Source organism: Mirounga angustirostris, unplaced genomic scaffold (assembly GCF_029215605.1).
Source record: "Mirounga angustirostris isolate CCGP_5_RB_7025 unplaced genomic scaffold, mMirAng1.0.hap1 SCAF_3, whole genome shotgun sequence".
Taxonomy (NCBI): domain Eukaryota; kingdom Metazoa; phylum Chordata; class Mammalia; order Carnivora; family Phocidae; genus Mirounga; species Mirounga angustirostris.
Window position 1 is genome coordinate 144,426,978 of NW_026991711.1, and position 19,037 is coordinate 144,446,014.

General features: G+C 37.1%; 1 protein-coding gene across 1 annotated transcript in view; it reads right to left on the reverse strand.

Annotated features, from left to right (window-relative positions):
* CERKL (ceramide kinase like) overlaps positions 1 to 19,037 on the reverse strand; it is a 110,694-nt gene that overhangs the window by 1,946 nt on the left and 89,711 nt on the right. The window contains exons 5-11 of the mRNA XM_045867489.1: positions 12,120 to 12,262; positions 7,067 to 7,141; positions 6,073 to 6,250; positions 5,711 to 5,770; positions 5,082 to 5,107; positions 4,878 to 4,986; positions 2,143 to 2,239 (exon numbers count right to left, since the gene is read on the reverse strand). Of these exons, the coding sequence (XP_045723445.1) occupies positions 2,143 to 2,239; positions 4,878 to 4,986; positions 5,082 to 5,107; positions 5,711 to 5,770; positions 6,073 to 6,250; positions 7,067 to 7,141; positions 12,120 to 12,262 (688 nt within the window). The remainder of the gene's footprint in view (positions 1 to 2,142; positions 2,240 to 4,877; positions 4,987 to 5,081; positions 5,108 to 5,710; positions 5,771 to 6,072; positions 6,251 to 7,066; positions 7,142 to 12,119; positions 12,263 to 19,037) is intronic.

Consider the following 19,037-nt stretch of genomic DNA (forward strand, 5'->3'; position numbering starts at 1 on the left):
TATTTTACATATGCAGAAACCAACGTCCAACAGATTTTACAGTTTATAGGATATAATGCACTGGGTGACTACAATGAACTATACTGGATTTACAGGGTGGCATCACTATTCTAACTGAGGTACAGAGTTAGAGGGTCCCAAGGAGCTCTCTGCGGAAGCAGGCAGGCTCTCTGTGAAACTGCTCAGTAGTCACTGCATTCGACTTCCCATCTCAGGTCAAAAGCCTTGGGGACATCCTTCATTCTGTGTGAACTTGTAAAAATAATGTGTTTTAAATGAATCACTGCTAACTGGCTACTCTGGGTTAACTTGCATCCCCGATAATGATGCCTGGAAGTCTTAACTCTTAGTACCTGAAGTGTCACCGTATTTGGAAAGAGGGTCTTTGCAGATGTGACTGAGCTAAGATGAGGTCATTAGGTTGAGCCCTAATCCAACATGACTGATGTCCTTATAATAGAGAGGAGAACGCCATGTGATAAAAACAACCAGCCTACAGCATACAGCTGTAAGCCAAGAGAGGCCAAGAAGTGACGGCCACCACCAGTAAGTCTATTATCTTAAATCCTCAGTTTTCATGTGCACCCTTCACCAAATGAAGCTCCATGCATCCCAGCAAATTCATTACCTATGAAGCCACATTGTTAGATGGGACTTTAAGGATCCTACAAAAAATTACCTTAAAATTTGCCCCTTAGGCAATCCCAAAAGAGAATTACCATAAATAATCTGTGCAATAGGTACCTCCCTAAAATAAATATAGAGCTTCTCAGGATGAGTACCTTCAGGTTAATACACATTGAGGTTCTCACATATGTTTAATAGGGAAAGATTAAGAAGTTTACACCAAGGTAATGACCCTGAATAGCTCTTGGAATATATAATTTTGAGAGCTTTTTATATTGCTTTGTTGTTTCTACTTTCTGACTTAGAAAAAAAGAATAATGAACATGCACTGTTTGTAGATTAAGAAAAATACTAACACTGCCAACAAAATGAATAACATCTGAAAAGGTATATATTACTTGAACAATCACCGTCTTTCCTCAAACACATACACGTGAAGTTATTACTTCAGCTCACAACCTACATTCTGCCTGCTTTTGTCTACTTTGAGATTTGTATTTTGGGAAAGAGGTACTATTAATGTTTATGATACAATTTCCTAAAGACTTCATTCAGTTGGTTGCTCAATAACATTGATCAAATAATGTAGTAGGCAGAAGAGAACTGAAACTTCATGAGCACTGCCTATGAAAGTGTAAAATTGTAAAAGTGTGAGCCTTGCAATGCCACCTACGTAAGCAAGATTCCGCTGCCAGTGGTTGGCTGGCTTTACTCTCCTCCTCCTCCTGTTTGCGCTCTCCAGCTACATCCAGGTACAGCTCTATACCTATAGGTAGTGAGACTATAGGGTTGTTTTTTTTTTTTCAAGCACACTGATGTAGGTCAAGACTTACAATTTCAGAAATTCACATATTTCTGGATCAGTTTCCTAAAAACTGGGTCAAAATCTCTGCCAAAAGAATGAATGTGGCTTATAATAGTTATTGTTTCTCTTTAAAACGAATCCCTTAAGGGGAAATACAATTTTATCTGTCTCCAAAAATGCAACCACACGTTCTAGTTCTGAATAGAATAATGACGTATAAAAGTGGTGTGTTTTTAAATATAGGTCTGCAAATCTATTTCAATTAAGTGAAAGTAGGCTGATCTGTAAATAAATGGCAGGAGAATCTAAAGGGCTTAACTTTAGAGAAAGTCCGCTGTCATAACATCGAGAAGGCTAAAAATCTCAGATTTCACTACTTTTCATCCTGAAGAACAGCTGAGTATATAATTTTATCTTTAATTTACTTCACATTTCAATGTAACACTACATTTTCTACTTTCTCTTTGCATGCACATGTGCACACACACACACAAATGTATGTATCCACCAATGGATAGCTCAGAAAGGAATAATCTATATTAATATGATAGATACTTTTCAAAATTTGGACGAACCACAAACTGAAAGAAAAAAGATTATTAAGAAAATAATGCCTTCTTATGAGGCAGGATTTGACATCAACTCTTGCAGCATCTCTCTTTCCATGATTAATAGTTTTGCAAATAAGTAACAAAAATAATCTACTATACCTGATTTTTAACACTGGCGTATCTTTTTAGGTGTTTTATAAATTCTGGTCGAGAAGTGTTTCGTGCAATGATAAGAGCCATGCTTCCATTATTTAATCTGGAATTAAATATTTGTATTTGACATTGAGAAGTTTATTAAGTGATTGCAACAGAAATTACTCTGTATCATTCCTTCTAACAAATATCACGTTTACTAGAAGTTTTAGGCAAGATAGATTAATCATCGTCAAGTTATAGTTACCTAAAATTCTTAAATCTTATCTTGCCGTGTTAAACGGCACAGCCCTTCAAATTAGTTTTATTAAGCAACTCACTTCCTTCTCCGTAAGTTCTTATTTTAAGGACTTTTTTAGAAAATGAACTATCATGCGTCCTATACACCTATCGAGACATCATTTAGAATCCAATGTATTTACTTAGGGATTCAAAATGTGAAATCATGTGTAAAATAGCAAATAAATACAAATGGTACAACAAATTGTTCAACACTTCCTAAAAACCTACAGTATGATATTTAAATATTTACTTACGGGCAGGTTGAAGTGACATAGGAAAATAAAGGGGCCCATGGATGGATAAAAGGGACAAATGTTACCACACATGTGCAGTTAAATGACTGAGCATTTTAATCTTGCATAACTGTTCAGTTTAATATAAGAGACTGCAAATTTAGAGATGTGATTTAGTGCCAAAAAAGCCACTCACAAATGCATCTAGCTTTAGAAGGCAGTTTGCAGAAATATGTGCAAATGATTTCTAGCTTGATTTCAAGGCAAATATAAAGTTATTCCAAGGCTAACAACATGAAAAAGAGATCTTTAAATCTTATGGAAACTCAGGTTAGAGCTTGTAAGGGACCTTGGTGATTATCCAGTCATTCACTTAGTTTATACAGAAGGAAAAGAAAACCCCAAGTTTAAGTGATTTGTTCAAAGACACACAGGGAAAAAAAATGATCACTGGTACCAGATCTCTTAATTCCCAGGGTCCAATGTTCATTTTACTCAACATGCCAACACATTCAGAGGACTGTCTTGTGTTTTTATTTTTAAAAAATTGCTTACTTTTTCACAAACATGAAAAGCACTTCATATGTCTCCTTTTCAATACTTATTAGTCACTGAAACACACCCTATGTGCCTTCACTATTCTAAATGTTTTATTATATTATGCATTTAATCTTAGGATACTGAAAAGAACAATAATTTCTATCAGCAATTTTCACTGAGGTATTTTGAATTAAGTTATACTTTATTGTGGGGAAAAAAAAAATTGGAAGTTGAATCTCCTGTGCAATGATCCTGAATCATTCTGAAGATAAATTTCTGACTACCTCTGGTCAGCCAAGGCATGGTGTAAAGGTATTTGCAAAAAAAAAAAAAAGAAAGAAAAAAAGAAAGAAAAGGAAGGAGTGTTTAATTACAGTCCACAAAGGAAATCTCTAACTAGTCATGCTCTGAAAAATTCATCAATACTGATTAAACCTAGTGAGAATAAGCAATGGAATTCCAGGCAAGCTAAAAACTGTATGGGACAGCATTGAGAGAGGCATGAATCCACTCCCAGAAGAGCAGACTACCTCTCATGAAGGTCCTTGAGCAAACGTGAGAGTCAGATATGAAGGAGGGTTAGGTAAGTATTGTCTCCAGTCCTGTAGAACATTGTTCCTTTAGTCAGCTAGCTGGTTTTCACTTTTAGTGGGGAAAACTACATTAGGGAGGTACATAGCTATCTAGGATTTCTGATGGTATAGGCAGGAAACAATTAAGCTCAATTTCTGTATCACACAACCTTCAAAATAACTCCTTTCCAGTTACTAGAGATAGTAAGGACCCTGGTGTCCAGATTATGAATACCCGAGTTTATAGTTTTTCTTCTTCTCTAACTTTGGATATTTCTCTGTTACCTTCATATCAACTGCCAAGGAAAAAATTTTAAATCCATCCCCTTTGCTAGCTGTTAATCATTCTGGTTAAATATTTTGCGGGGAAGACAAAACTAATCACTGCAATTACGTTATAAATTGCCACAGCACAGAAGTCATTCTTTCATTCCACTTCCAGGGAAAATCTAGATTTGACTATATTATACAACATTCATGATCCTTTCTTCTATGCTCTCTATGGGAGTGGGAGAGAAAGATTTTCAGATGAATAATGGACAGCTGCTTGAAAAGAATGTGTAAGAAATGGTTTATATTTTTCTGGATAAAATGATATATAAAATGTCTCAAGAAAATGTGGGCAGCAGATTCATATGTACCACTATTCATACTAAATATAAATAAGTGAAATTCAGCTTCCTTTGACTAAAGGTATCAAATATACCCACGTACATGCTATTCATGCTGAGGATATTTATGCCTGCTCTACAGTTTGAAAGTAGAGATGGTCATAAGAAATACCAGAAATATAATGTTTTCAATGACCAGTAAATAAACACAAATAAAGCAAGCAAAGTAGGCAAAAAATGACACAATAAAATCATGTTAATAAAACCCAAGAAATATTTTAGCCTCAGTAATATGAAATCAGTGATCATCTAGCATTTCCAGTTTAACAGTTGGTCTCAGCCTACTCTGATGCTAAGTCCCTTAGGATCTCTAATATTATCCCAGTCCAAAAGACACTACCTGTTGATAATATTCTAGCCAGCCAAAAGTTAGCAAGGTATTCTAAAAGAAAAAAACTGGTTTATAGAAAAGTATCAGTGATTCAATAAAAATACTTACTAACCTGGTAGTAGGTGCCAAGCCTCTAGGTGCCACCGAACACAGGCAAGGGATTGCCATAATGCTGACATTCAAGAACTGACCCTGGATGGTCTGCCACTGGTCACTGCCGGCTAAAAGCAATGGAAGAGATTGGTTACTTTCCCTCACCAGAGCAAAATGTCAACAGAGCCTGGCTCAGTTCTCAAGGAGGTACTTTTAAGCTTACCAGATTTGGGAGATCCTTCCTCCTTCCTAAAAGTAAGAACACAAAGAAAACCACATCACACAAAAAATAACATCTATTCAATTGAGAAACTTCAAGAACCTAATATATTAAATATTTTCTTAGATTAGATACACTAAGTAAAAATATGTGAGTATATTCCATTACTGCACTATACTGTGCTGATTCATTTAAAGGTGGTATCATCCATAACAATGATTTTCCATTTCTTTTAAAGACTAGAACATTTGCTTTGTGTGGTTTTGAGTAATATTTGTGTTCCACACTAGACTGAAATTCTGAGGGCAAAAACCATGGGTTTTGTTTGTTTTTCGGCTGAGTGTTGTATCCAAAGTGCCTGGTATATAGTATTCAATAAACAGGCTGTTGAATAAATGGATGGATGGATGGATGGATGGATGGATGGATGGATGGATGGATGGATGGAATCGTTGTTTCCGAAGACAGAAGTCAAACTACATGGCCTACTAGAACTTCACTACTCTATATACTTTGCTACTATTTTCAAAAAACAACCAAAGATCACAAGACTAATAAATTGTGTATATCAAACTGTTCCATGCTTTAAAGAAAGATATAGATGTTTACATCACTTTGAGCTCTTTACCTACCTTTCTTGTAAACCGTGAGAGCTGATACATGGTAAAAAAGATATTTCACAGTCTTCAGGCCTAAAAATACAGAAAAATTTGCTATTTTTTTTTAAAGATTTTTTATTTATTTATCTGAGAGAGAGAATGGGAGACAGAGAGCATGAGAGGGGGAGAGGGGGAGGATCAGAGGGAGAAGCAGACTCCCTGCCGAGCAGGGAGCCCGATGCGGGACTCGATCCTGGGACTCCAGGATCATGACCTGAGCCGAAGGCAGTTGCTTAACCAACTGAGCCACCCAGGCGCCCCAGAAAAATTTGCTATTAACACTCATGTACTCTAAGATACAAAATTTTTGGCTTAAGAAAAAAAAAACAACTTACTTAAGTTTTGCCAGTGCCTTCATGACCGCAAAATCCCTTCGTTGGTTGGGTGACATCCATCGATTTTTTTCTGCCAGGGCCAAAGTTCTTCCACCAAAGCCAAACATGGCTGAGAACCCAAAGCGAAGAAGCTTGCCAGTGGTGCTAAAAGTGCAGACATCAACTGGTTGTACGTGCCCTTGAATATCATGTTGGATATTAGTCAAGCAGTGAGAGGAGTAGGGCAAGTTGTCAAAATGGCAAACAAAGAAGAGCCTATTTATTTACTTATAGAAGATCTCAAGCAACTTCATACCAGGATAAATATCCTTGCTTTCTCTTCATCTCCCTTAACCTACAACTACTACAGCTGCCATTTGTAACTTTTTCAGGTACTAAGGAAGAAAAACACAAAGGAGTAAATACTGCAGCTTATTGTTATTTCATTTAAAACATGGTTAAGGAAGTCAAGTTGAAGTACATGTGCAAAGTAAACTTAAGATTTAACAGTAGTTTTGCATTGTACTTATCTGAGTTTACAGACCTTCCATCAACTGGAATAATCACAATTCTAGAGTGGCTATGCGGTGTACTTTTTTTTTTTCTTTTTGTGTTTTTCTTTTAATAACATCATCCCAGCCCTATAGTCTTCATGTAGTCCAACAATAGTATCTGATATACTTAAATAGGATGCATGGGTTTTCACTATCTCGATTGTAAAATTGTGACCTTGACCATCATGATGATTTTCTTTTCTCACGAGATTATAGTAAAACTTCATTTTCTGCTCTTTATAGTGCCTGGACTCTGAAAAGGGAAGCAGTCCAAATGGTAAAGCTTCGCCTAATTGACTTTTGGTTTTCAGTAAAACATTTCTCTGCTTTGAAAGACAAAGAACTTGTCCTTCCTTAGATATGTCTGACAGAAATAAAATCACGTTATATAAATATAAAAGCTTCCTTATAAAAAAACAAACTTCCTTATAAAACATGAACTTCTTTGAAAGAATTCTTACCCATTATAATGTGCAAAGTTGCAGTTACCACGTGAGGGATCCCATGAAGAGAGTGTGCCAGTATGTTGGTAGAACCTGCCAAATCCATTTCAAAACATGTAAAATCAATGTAGTGTTATGTTTCCAGTTATGCACTTGCTTACTTTACAGATACCACTATGTAATGTTCAAATGAAAAAATTAATGGAAGTTTGTAAGTGTTCATTCACAGCTTCGATTCACATCAAATGGTTGCCAAATCACTGTTTAGCCTTTAAACAACTTAAAATTAGTAAATAGTTTATAGTATCTACTTGTTCACAGCTTTTTCCATCATTGTCTAGTTTCTACTAAAATATACTAGCTATATCAAAGTCTACTCCAACTTCAATGAGTGGGCTTCTAACTTCTATCACAAAATGAGCACCAACAGCACTAAGGCTGTCTGGGAGAGCAGAGACAAATGCATAAATATATAAATAAAAATCCAAATAGTAACAATCTAAAATCACTGTAAAGTACAAAAGACAGTTTCTAAATACCTTTAATGAATCTTTGAGATAAGCTTTCATCCAAGAGGGGATTTCCCTCTTCTATGACAAAGGATATCCTAAAGAAATATTTAATTCCATGGTATTTAACATGCTATAAAAGTCTGTTTTGAGACATTATAGGTTTCTTATTTTCATAATGATTAGGATAATTTATGATCCACATGGATTTTTGCCACCAGCCTACAGAAGAAAAGAGTTCTCTCAAGTCAGGCTTCTATAACATTTATGTGTCTCTGAGATCTTGGGGTAAAAGCCTTCTTTTGAAGAGGAAAACATCAACTAACCCCTGCCATTCCCAGGAGGTTAAAAGGATTTAAAATTAAGAGGCTACAAATTTTCTTGAATTACAGATTACAAGAAAGAAAAGCAGTTAACAGCCTGGAGCTATGAAAGCATGAAGGTTAGCCCCTGGATTTGTTAATTGGGAACATTCCTGTGTGGTCATACATGATCTCTTTGATTTGTGTCACTTGCACTGATGTGTTCTAGGGCTGTTGAGTTGAAGAAGCTGAGGCAATTCAGACATTTTCAACTAAGGCTGTCATTAAAATAATCATCATAAGGGACTTAACTAATATGAATGACTTCCAGACCTCTAGTAATACCAGTTCAAAAAAAAAGTCCATCTCAACCCTAATTAGTTAACCCTGTTTCAACTGATTCATCAAAGGGCAAATGATGCTCTGACCTTTGGTACTCAGAATATGGCCCACTGTCCAGCCACAATACCCTGGTGCTTAGGACAATACCTGGGTGCTTATTAAAATGTTGACTCTCGGGTCCCACTCCAGACCTACTGAATCAGAGTCTGCATTTTATAAGATCCTCAGGTTTTCTTTATGAACAGTAACTTGAAGAGGCACTCATCTAGAATGTATGGCCTAGGGATCAGGAGCATCAACATTATCTGGGAGCTCATTAAAAAGGCAAATATCTGGGTCCCACCTCCAAAGATTGGAAACAGAAGGTCTGGAAGTGAGGCCCAGGCGTCCATGCTTTAGCAAGGTCTCAAGATGACTCATATGCACCCTAAGGTTTAAGAACGAGGGGTCCAGAAACCTGTTACTCAGTGGATCTTTACCCAGGAGTCAATTACCTAAGCCTTTCCAATTATCCTTTGACCATCTACAGCCTGCCCTTTGGTCATCTAATTGCTGCTAATTAATCTGGAATAGGTGGGAGGGAAGAGAGGAAACAAATCAACCTATTTTGCTTCCCAATCAGATTTATGGTAAAGGTTTTGGAGGAGGCCACATAATTAGAGTGAGATATTTAGGATTATCAATGGATTACAGTACTCCATGAAACACATTTCCTCCATTACCATGGTTAATTAGGAATAGACCATAAAAGCATTCCTCTAGAAAGGCTATTAAAGAACATAATGTAATGTTGTCATGTGCAATAGAGAATGACACATATCATGACTCAAGAAAATAAAGACCATTTATTCCCTCTGCATTTGAAGTATGCTAAGCATGCCCAAACACAAATCCTTTTAGACTGCTAAAGATCACTTTTTTAATTTTTATGTCTCAGGCTTTGCACCTTGACAACTTGTTCTTAATTCCATAGAGTTTGCAAAGAGGCATGACCAGAAATTATTTTAGTCATTTTCTAGTCTGATTAACCTATTCCTTAGTCCTGAAGAACAGCTTTTTACACCCTGAATCAAAAAGGAAAGTTTGTGAGGAAAGTGCTTATAAAAAGGTAATACTATAGACTGCTCAGTATTTTTGTTTGGATAATCTAAAAGAGTACAATTTCCAAAAACAAAATGTGATCCATCTGAAAAGATGTCTACATGCCAAAAGAACATGCTGCTCACATAAATAACAACCATGTAATTTTAGCATTCTCACAAAAGCTATAAATGTTCTACCTCAAGGTAAACATTTTAATTAGCCTGAAAAGTTATTTTTCTTAACAGCTACCAGCAACTTTGCTCACCACCACCTCCCCAGACCTGCTAAAATGTGCCAAATACAAAGAGGATAAGGACAGAAGTAGCAGTTCATGTAAAGCCTGAGTGATGGACGTACCAGGCAGAAACTATGGAGGCAAAAAGAAAAAAGGAAAAAAATTGTCCTTGGAAGTGCAAGCACTTCTGCAGAACAATTAACTTAATTAACCAGACACCATGAATATTCATAAGGCCGTTAATGTCTCCCACATCCAAACAGATAAATGTGATGTAATGACTTCCTAGTCAAGCATATCTAAAATTCTCATGAAAACTGCACCTACACTTTGGTTCTTTGCCTGAAATATCATAGAAATTAACAGTCCCTTGGCAATATTTTGTTCTCCTCAAATTAATTGGAAAGCATGAATTTATTTATGTGAACGCTATAGGAATATATGGTTCACAGCCATCAGTATGTGGATTGAGCCTTGTTTTACAACAACTGGATTGCTTTTTTATTTTTATGTCCTCTCTGGCTTTTTCCTCTATCCTTCCCCCCACCCCTTTAATCGGAATCTCTGTATAGTTCCTTAGCACCAGTTCCCATGGCAACACACACCATCGCTAATGGCCAGCAGTTCAAATACAGGCTTCCCCACAACTGATCCATTTGAGTCTGACCATAATTCAGCGGCTTAGTCTGTTGGCTCAGTGGAGTAATTTACTAAACACTCTCCCTCTGGGTGTCTCTCTCCAGGAGGCAAATGGCTTCAAAGGCAGACTGTCTTCTGTGTGCAGCTCGGAAGCTTCCTGCCTCCCTCTTGTTCCCGTTCTCTATCAAAGCCCTGATGGGGCCTTGAGTCCTCCTATTAGTACATCCCGCGCGTGACTCCCCCCTTCCTTATGGAATCCATAAGCTGGAACTCCTATACAATGACCACAGTTTTGGCAACAGGCTGTATTTTCTAAGCGAAGTGCATTCAAATGGCATATTAAAAAGGTAAGCATGCCCACCTAGCTAGTTTTGCTAGCTAACTATTCACTTTATGTCAAATGCGTCCCTGTGAGGATAACCACCTTTTCACTTGTGATTCACAGCAGTTCATAAGTGACCTTGGGAGTGTGTATACTAGTGAAGAGGAAGTGACCTAAGCACATCCACTTGGCATGGAAAGAAAGGCTGAAAAGCCCCATTATAGACAGAGCCATTAAGATGACACGGAACGGTCAAAGTGGCTGGACCCTCTTTGCCAGCATCTTTTTTCTCCCCAGTTGAGGTTATTTTCTTCTCTTCTGCTTAAAGATCAGCAACAGTTTTTCTCTATATGCTTTATAATTATTAGGATACATCCAAATATGTGTCTCCTTTTAAATTCTTTTTTTTTTAAAGACTTCACAGTCTAAAAGAGCATTTGTATATCTTTTGTTCTCTGTCAATGAACAATACTAAATATACTAAAATCCATACTAAATGAATGTGATTATCAAGTGGATAGAAGGTTGAATTTTGTAACCAGGTACATTATTTCCTATTTTCATAGGAAACAACCATTGTTTCTGCTTTTCTGGTAGAGAGAATATCGTGTGAGGTTTTCCAAATGAAAAGAAATAATCCCTTTCCATCACTATCGTTTGTTTAAATAATTTGGGAGGAGTGACTGGCATAGCGTAATAAGCTTGTGAAAGATGTTTCCCTCTCTTCTGGAAGCCAGGGCTGCTCTAGCTATTCTCCCAGGCTCCCAGCGCTTTCCCCTCCCTCCCCCTACTCACAAATTCTACAAAGGCTCCCAGCAGGGTGTTCCCTTGCTCTCAACCTCCCATTGTTCCCTACTGTTTATCAAACACAATTCAGATCCCTCCTTGTGGAGTCCCGAAGCCACACCGTTTGGGAAAATTTTGATCCAGTCATCACCCAACAAATGGCCCATTTTCTATTTCTCCAAGCTCCTGGATTTTGCTTTGGCATTGATTATTTTTGCAATGAAGAAAATAACTCATCCTCATCAGGCCAGATCCTACCCATTTTAGGCCTAATTCAAGTGGCACTAGCTCCATCAACGTCTTCTTTACGTTCATTCACTTAATAAACGCTATTGAGCGTTCACTGTGTCATGTTCTGTTCTAGCTGCTGGCAATTACAGCAGTGAGAATGAATCTTTTTGGCATTCCCAACTCCAGGTTATGTATTTATACTCTGATAATGAGAGTTCCACATTTTACCTCACATGACATTGTAAGCAGCTTGACTCAAGTGGCCCTGTTGGGAAATTTCATACCTGGTGCTGTGCGATCATTAGACCTAATAGGGGAAGGTAGAATAATAATTATCCCATTTGTGGATTGTTTAACTATGTATTAAATCCTCCACATATACCATCTAATACTACCATAACCTTATAATGAGGTGAATATATGTGTATCTTTTTTACAGATTATAAAAATGAGGCTCAAAGTAATTAAATAACTTGTCCCATTTGATAGTGGAGATGACGAGCTTGGGTCTTTCAGAAAGTCTGTGCATTTAGCTCTGTGTTACACTGTCTAGGTTAGGAAGGGAAACAGAGAAATAGAAGAGGAGAGGCTCCATTTAGCAAATCCATGGCCCCCTGCTTGCCTGCAGGTATTAACCCAAGTGGAAGAGGCGCTGGGACAGGGTTGAGGGGGCTGCCTGTTTCCTTCCCGGCATTCCTCTGGGCTCTGAGAAGCAAAGCATGGGCCGCTTCACTGGCAGATCCGTCTCCACCAACACAGACGACACTAGAAAACAAGAAATTAAGAATGCAACACTTTAAAATAATTGGTCATAATTCCTGAAATCTCAACTTCAAAAGAGTAACCTTATATATTCACGTGCATGGTGGCTCACACGCACCTTCCAACATTTTAGTTTAAGTGTCAGTGAGTAAGAAGGCTCTAGCACTGCACTGGTAAAGTTTACTTTGCATATATAATACCTACACGATGACCCCATAGACAAAATATTTTTAAGTGGGTTAAGAGACATTAGAACATTTGACCATGTTAATTACATCGGACCTGCGTTTTGCTCTGTTAATATCCAAAAGTATATTCTTCTCATTTTAACAGTTATGTGCAATTCATTTAACCAAGTGCTAATTTTCAATACAGCTCTGAAAAGACAGCTGTAAAAGTCATGTAAAATATGAAATTTTAAGAAGCTATTTATCATTAGTATATAAATATAGTAATTGAAAACCTGAACTGTTTTTTATCTTTTGGACATCACTGCTAGATGGCACTTTTTAAAATTATTGTTACTACCCTTTTGACCCTAGTCAGTACTGCTAATAATTTTTTTAAGACCTCATGGTAAGTAAGGGGCGCCTGGGTGGCTCAGTCGTTAAGCGTCTGCCTTCGGCTCAGGTCATGGTCCCAGGGTCCTGGGATCGAGCCCCGCATCGGGCTCCCTGCTCACCAGGAAGCCTGCTTCTCCCTCTCCCACTCCCGCTGCTTGTGTTCCCTCTCTCGCTGTATCTCTCTCTGTCAAATAAAAAAAAAAAAAAAAAGACCTCATGGTAAGTAGACTATAGCAGAGGAGGTGGTAGAAATTCATGAAAGTAACATATAAGATTTCAGAAATTTGTTTCATAATTATTTGTATTTAAAAGATGTAAAATAATCTTAAGTAGCAAAATCACATTAATTTACCCAAAAGGAGGAAGAGTTTGTGCTATTGAAAGCAGGTGTCATAACTCAAGGCCTCTAAGGGCCCAGCAAAAATGGAAGAGCACACTGAGTCTAAAGGAGGAACAGATTCTCAGTTCAGCCCACTCACATCATCTGAGAGGCATGCCCACATTTTTCTAGAGATTTTTCATCCTTTGATTTTTCTAGAGAAGCCATAGATTCTGATTTTTGAGTGAGTCTCCTAATTTGTCAACATTATCAACTAGCATTCAATATATTTAAAATCTTTACGTGCCAAACAAAACAGACTATGGACCATGAGCAGGAGGTTTTATTTATTTAAGGATTTATTTATTTATTTGAGAGAGAGCGTGCGCACGGGAGGAAGGGGTAAAGGAAGAGGGAGAGAGAAACTCAAGCAGACTCCATGCTCAGCACAGAGCCTGAGGTGGAGCTCGATCTCAGGACCCTGAGATCAGACCTGTGCCAAACCAAGAGTCGGACACTCAACTGACTGCACCACCCAGGTGCCCTGGTCACCAGATTTTAAATGGTTCCTTAAGTTTAAGAAGCTCTAGATGTTGGTGAATCCAGAGACTGAGGGTTCATCAACTCCTCCACACCTCACTCTCAGCCTTCCAGCCCCTGCCCATAGCTGAGGTTCAGCCCTATGACTGAACACAGCCTGGCAGGTCCAGGTCCACCCTAGTTATGAGAGACTCCAGGATGTGGGATATGACCCAGGTCATTTTTGGCTAGGGGTATTATTTTATGTCTGAAAGGATTCTAGGGGTTCATCATGTGGTCACTGATTCAGAAAAAAAAAGTGATTCTATCTACTGAGGGTTGACTTTGTCAGAAAATATGCTAGTTCTTTTCTATTAAATCCTCAGAATTCTATGAAGTAGGCATTAGCCTCATCTTTATAAAGGAAGAAACCATGGTTTGCTGTGAACCTTGTCTAATAGGATTTCAAAGATCTCGGAAATTTGCCAACATTCTATGAACTTAATTATAACTATGAGATTCATGCCCTTTCTACCTGTTGAGATGTGTGTGATCTAAAAGGAGCACATGAAGTCATCCAACAAAACATCTAACTTAGCACAGAAGAACCTGACTTTTCCATTTAGTATGGCAGCATCTGACCCCTGGGATCCTGCATCCAGTTATAGCATCTTGTACATGTTAACTCATCTCTAGAATTGACAGGGATGGCTCCTCTGTGAACATACTCTGCCTTTGAACTTTTGTCATAACACATTCTATGTTACATTTTGAAACTTTAACAAATGATAATTACAACAATAAAGTAACATTTAGTGAATAATTACTATGTACCAAGCACTGTTCTCAGCACCCTCCATGTATTAACTCATTTAATTTGGACATTTAATATGGACAATAACCATATGCAATAGATACTTTTACCTTCAATTTCAAATTAAGAAACTAAGGCATAGAAAGATTAAATAACTTTTCCAAGGTCATTACATAATAAGTAACAGAAGGAAGATTTGAAACATCATAATTCAGCCTTAGAGACTGCCCTACTACTATTCCATGTATTATAATCCTTTCCTATACATGAAACCTAATGAAAATCACCTTATGAGAGGTTTACTGTTTCGAAAATCAGTTTACCAGTAGAATCAATGTGGAATTAAATGTGTTAAGAAAAAAATATATGTTGATAACTACTATATCATTAAGATCACCTCCAGGAATACTACTCAACCTTGGGGATATATTTAATGCAAACATATCACAAGAGTCTGGACATTACAAGAAAAGGCAAAGCAAACACCCACCCACAACCTTCTATAATGTGTTAATTTAACCACCCTTAAGAGTTACCCTAAACATAAACCTTAGAGTAACTAATCCTTTGCATGTGGTACCTCTTATATTTTCAGAAAAAGTAAACTCCTTCTTTCCATGACCCCAAATACAATGATTCTGTCTGGAAAAGTACAACCAGAGGCTGATACCTTATTTCTCTTCATAAAAGTTCTCTTTATATAATTTTTAAATGAGCGTATCTTCATCTACAAACCGTATCATCTTTGAGATGTTTAATAGGTTACTAGGTTTTGATTTAAACTTTTTCTTCTCTGAAAAGAGGTACTTTTTAAAAAATACCTTAGTATAGAGATATCATGGTCGATGTGATCAAATGTCAATGTTAGTCAAATAATGTCTAAATCAGTATGGGCTTAGCTCATGGTGAAATTTAAAAAAGAAGAGAAAAACTGTGTAATTCAACCAGTTCAAATAAAAACTCTGAAAAATAGGAAAACATTAGTATATTTATTACTGCATAAGAACTATAGCTTAACCACGTTCACACTTGTAAATTCAACTGTTGCTGCTCAAGTCTATGCACCTGATAGTACTCTTTTCTTTGCCTTTACAAAACTTTCTCTCTATGCATAGTAAAAATAGGGGGCAAATAAAAAGTGACACTCCTACAAGTTTGAGCAATGGATCTCAGGGTGTTTGCTAGAATACACAGGAGAGGCACAACAGCAGTCTTAAGGACTGATAGATGTGCTCCTGTTAGCTTTGTCATAGTGGGTCTTCATAGAAACATATGTAACTTGTTAAAAATTCCAAAATCTTAGCAAGTAACATTTCTTAAACATTATTTACCAAACCATTTTGCTTTATTAAATAGTACACATAGAATATTTCTTGGATCTTAAACACTCTGGTCTGTGTCTAAAAACCTGTAGATGATTTTCTAGCCACACCCTATCAATAGCTTCACTTGAATTAGGCAGAAATGCTTCAGCCTCAAGTTCTTGAAGGAATCCCCTCTCTCATCAAAAGACCATAGAATCTTGGGGGTAGCTTATCCCCACCTTAAATCATTTGTACCTATTTCTCAAGAAGTGCTCCAATAGCCACTCTTTGAACAAGTTCAGAAACAAGGAACTCACAGAGTGCATTACATTTTCAAATGCTTCCACTTGTTAGAGAATTGTTCTTTCTTTTTAATTGAAGTATATTTGACATATAACATTCTGTGAGTGTCAGGTTAATAACAATGATTCGTTATTTATGTGCATTGCAAGTGATCTTCACAGTAAGTCTAATTACCAGCCATCTTCACACAAAGTTACAAGAAAATTATTTTCTTGTGATGAGAATTTTCAGGATCTCTATTAGCAACTTTCAAATATGCAATACACTGTTGTTGACTATAATCTTCATGCTGTACATTATATCCCCCTGACTTATTTATAACTGGAAGTCTGTACCTCTTGATCTCCCTCACCCATTTCACCCATCCCCAATCCTCCTCCCCTCCAGCAACCACCAATCTGTTCTTTTATCTTGCCATTTGCAAGAACATGGAAGGACCTAAAGAGCATTACACTAAGTGAAGAGAAAGATAAATACAACGATTTCCCACATATGTGGAATCTAAAAACAAAACAAAATTCGTGCAAAGAATTGTTCTCTTAAAGTGTCTAAAGAAACTATGTTTCCATTGTTCTCCTCATATACCTAATCCATGTAATTCTAAGTGGAGTGATTTAAATTACCATTTTACTAAGTTTTCCCAGGTCCCAGTGGAAAAACTAGGCCCATGAAAATAAATGAGATATTAAAGGAATCTTAGAAAATACATGATTTTCAATAGAAATTTTAAATTATTGTAAGTCCTAAATAAATCAGCATGCTGTGGAATTCAGAAACCATTAAATCACTGAACTTAAGTCATAGAGTAGTTAGGTCAAACTATGTGGTTAAAAAAATGTGGATAATAATTAAAAGATATGCATAACTTTTAGGGCCACACTGTTAAATAACAACACCTGTCATGTGAAATAAACAAGAATTAAGTATATTCAGTTAGAGGAAAAAAAATTACTATCCTGCACTTGAGTCTTTTGTCATTCGGCAAAAATTTTTTTAAAAGATCTTATTTATTTATTTATTTATTTATTTATTTATTTGAGAGAGAGAGAAATCACAAGTGGAGAGGAGGGGCAGAGGTAGAGGGAGAAGCAGGCTCCCCGCTGAGCAAGTAGCCCAATATGGGGCTCGATCCCAGGATCCCGGGATCAGGACCTGAGCTGAAGGCAGAGGCTTAACTGACTGAGCCACCCAGGCACTCCTCTGCAAAATTCTTCTTGATCCTTACATAGTATAATTACCAATGGAATTTATTTGTACATAGCACATTTGATGGAACACTTCCAAAATGCTGATGGGCAAGACCAGATCTAGTATCTCTGATATCTGTTACCCTCATTATTTATATAATCATGCTTTGAAGAAAGGACTTATTTGCAATACAGCCACACTTGTATACTCACAAGCCATGTTTCAGGACTATGCAACGTATTGAGGCGGTAGCTAGTGGGCATGATTCCCCCAATTACTTTTCTTAAATTGTATACTTGCAAGATAATTTGCCAAACGTAGCCTGTTAGTCAATCTGTCTAGCTTTAAGTATAAAGCTCTTAAGTAATCTCCTACCCCATACTCTTCATCCTCAATATTCATATAATGTTGCCATCTAGATTTGCTCCTCTCAAATTCTTTTTGAAAACTTTTATTTATCAAACTTTCTTCTTCATCCTCTAATATTACTTATCAAAAAGTATTAAGCATTTCTGGAAAAACAACCCTGATAATGCCCCATTTTGATTGCATCACTTTCCTTCCTAAAATATCCTAATAGTTCTTTGGGAAGAGCAAAGCCTTTCACTCTACAGTTCAAGGACACAACTGTCCTTCCCGATATTATATTTTGTTTCCTGCACACCACCATGTGACACAGATAATTCACATTTTTGCTACCTTTTAAAACCCTGAAAAATCAACCCTTGTAAAAAATCTTCCCTAAAATGTTTTTGTCTAACACATCAATCCACCATTTTAGCAAATTGATTTGCCTACTTTTTAAAAAAATGGTTATTAAAGTATGTCACTTGCCTCGTTTCTAATGTTTGCATGACAGTGAACAATTTCTACACACTCCAGCAATGTATAGCAAATGACAGTTCCCAATGCCTACTCTGGAGAGCACACTTAATTGGTAGCCACTAAATTATAAAAGAATTAAAATTAGCATCTTTTTTTAAAAATTTTATTTATTTGACAGAGAGAGACACAGTGAGAGAGGAAACACAAGCAGGGGGAGTGGGAGAGAGAGAAGCAGGCTTTCCACCGAGCAGGGAGCCCAATGCAGGGCTCAATCCCAGGACCCCGGGATCCCGACCTGAGCCAAAGGCAGATGCTTAATGATTGAGCCACCCAGGTGCCCCTAGCATCTTTTTTTTATACTGAAAATTATATATTTTGAAAGATTTATTCATTTGAGAGAGAGAAAGAAAGAAAGAGAGAATGAGGGCAAAAGCGGGGCTAAGGGGCAGAGGGAGAGGGAGAAGCAGACTCCCCGCTGAGCAGGGCACCTGACATAGGGCTGGATCCCAGGACCCTGAGATAACAACCTGAGCTGAAGGCAGATGCTTAACTGACTGAGCCACCCAGGCATCCCAATATATTTTTATGTATAAAATATTTATCCGCAATCACAGCCAAATGAACCAGTGGGTATCTATTAACATTATCAACAAATTTGCAAAAGAGGATCACAATTATACCATATGACCTTCCATCAGTGCTTTTCTAGATACATGGTTAAAGCCAAGAATTAAGGACTACAGTTCCAAATATATGCACATTAGGTCAGTAAAATGTGGTCCTCTTTGATTTCCCAGTACTTATATATTTCTCCTTTTGTTTTCCTATGCCTGATCCTGAGAGGTAGAGGACCATGCCATATTGTCATCATTAATTGTTATTACATAGATATGAATGCAATAGTCTAATTACATACACCACAAATATTGAAATATTTATAAGT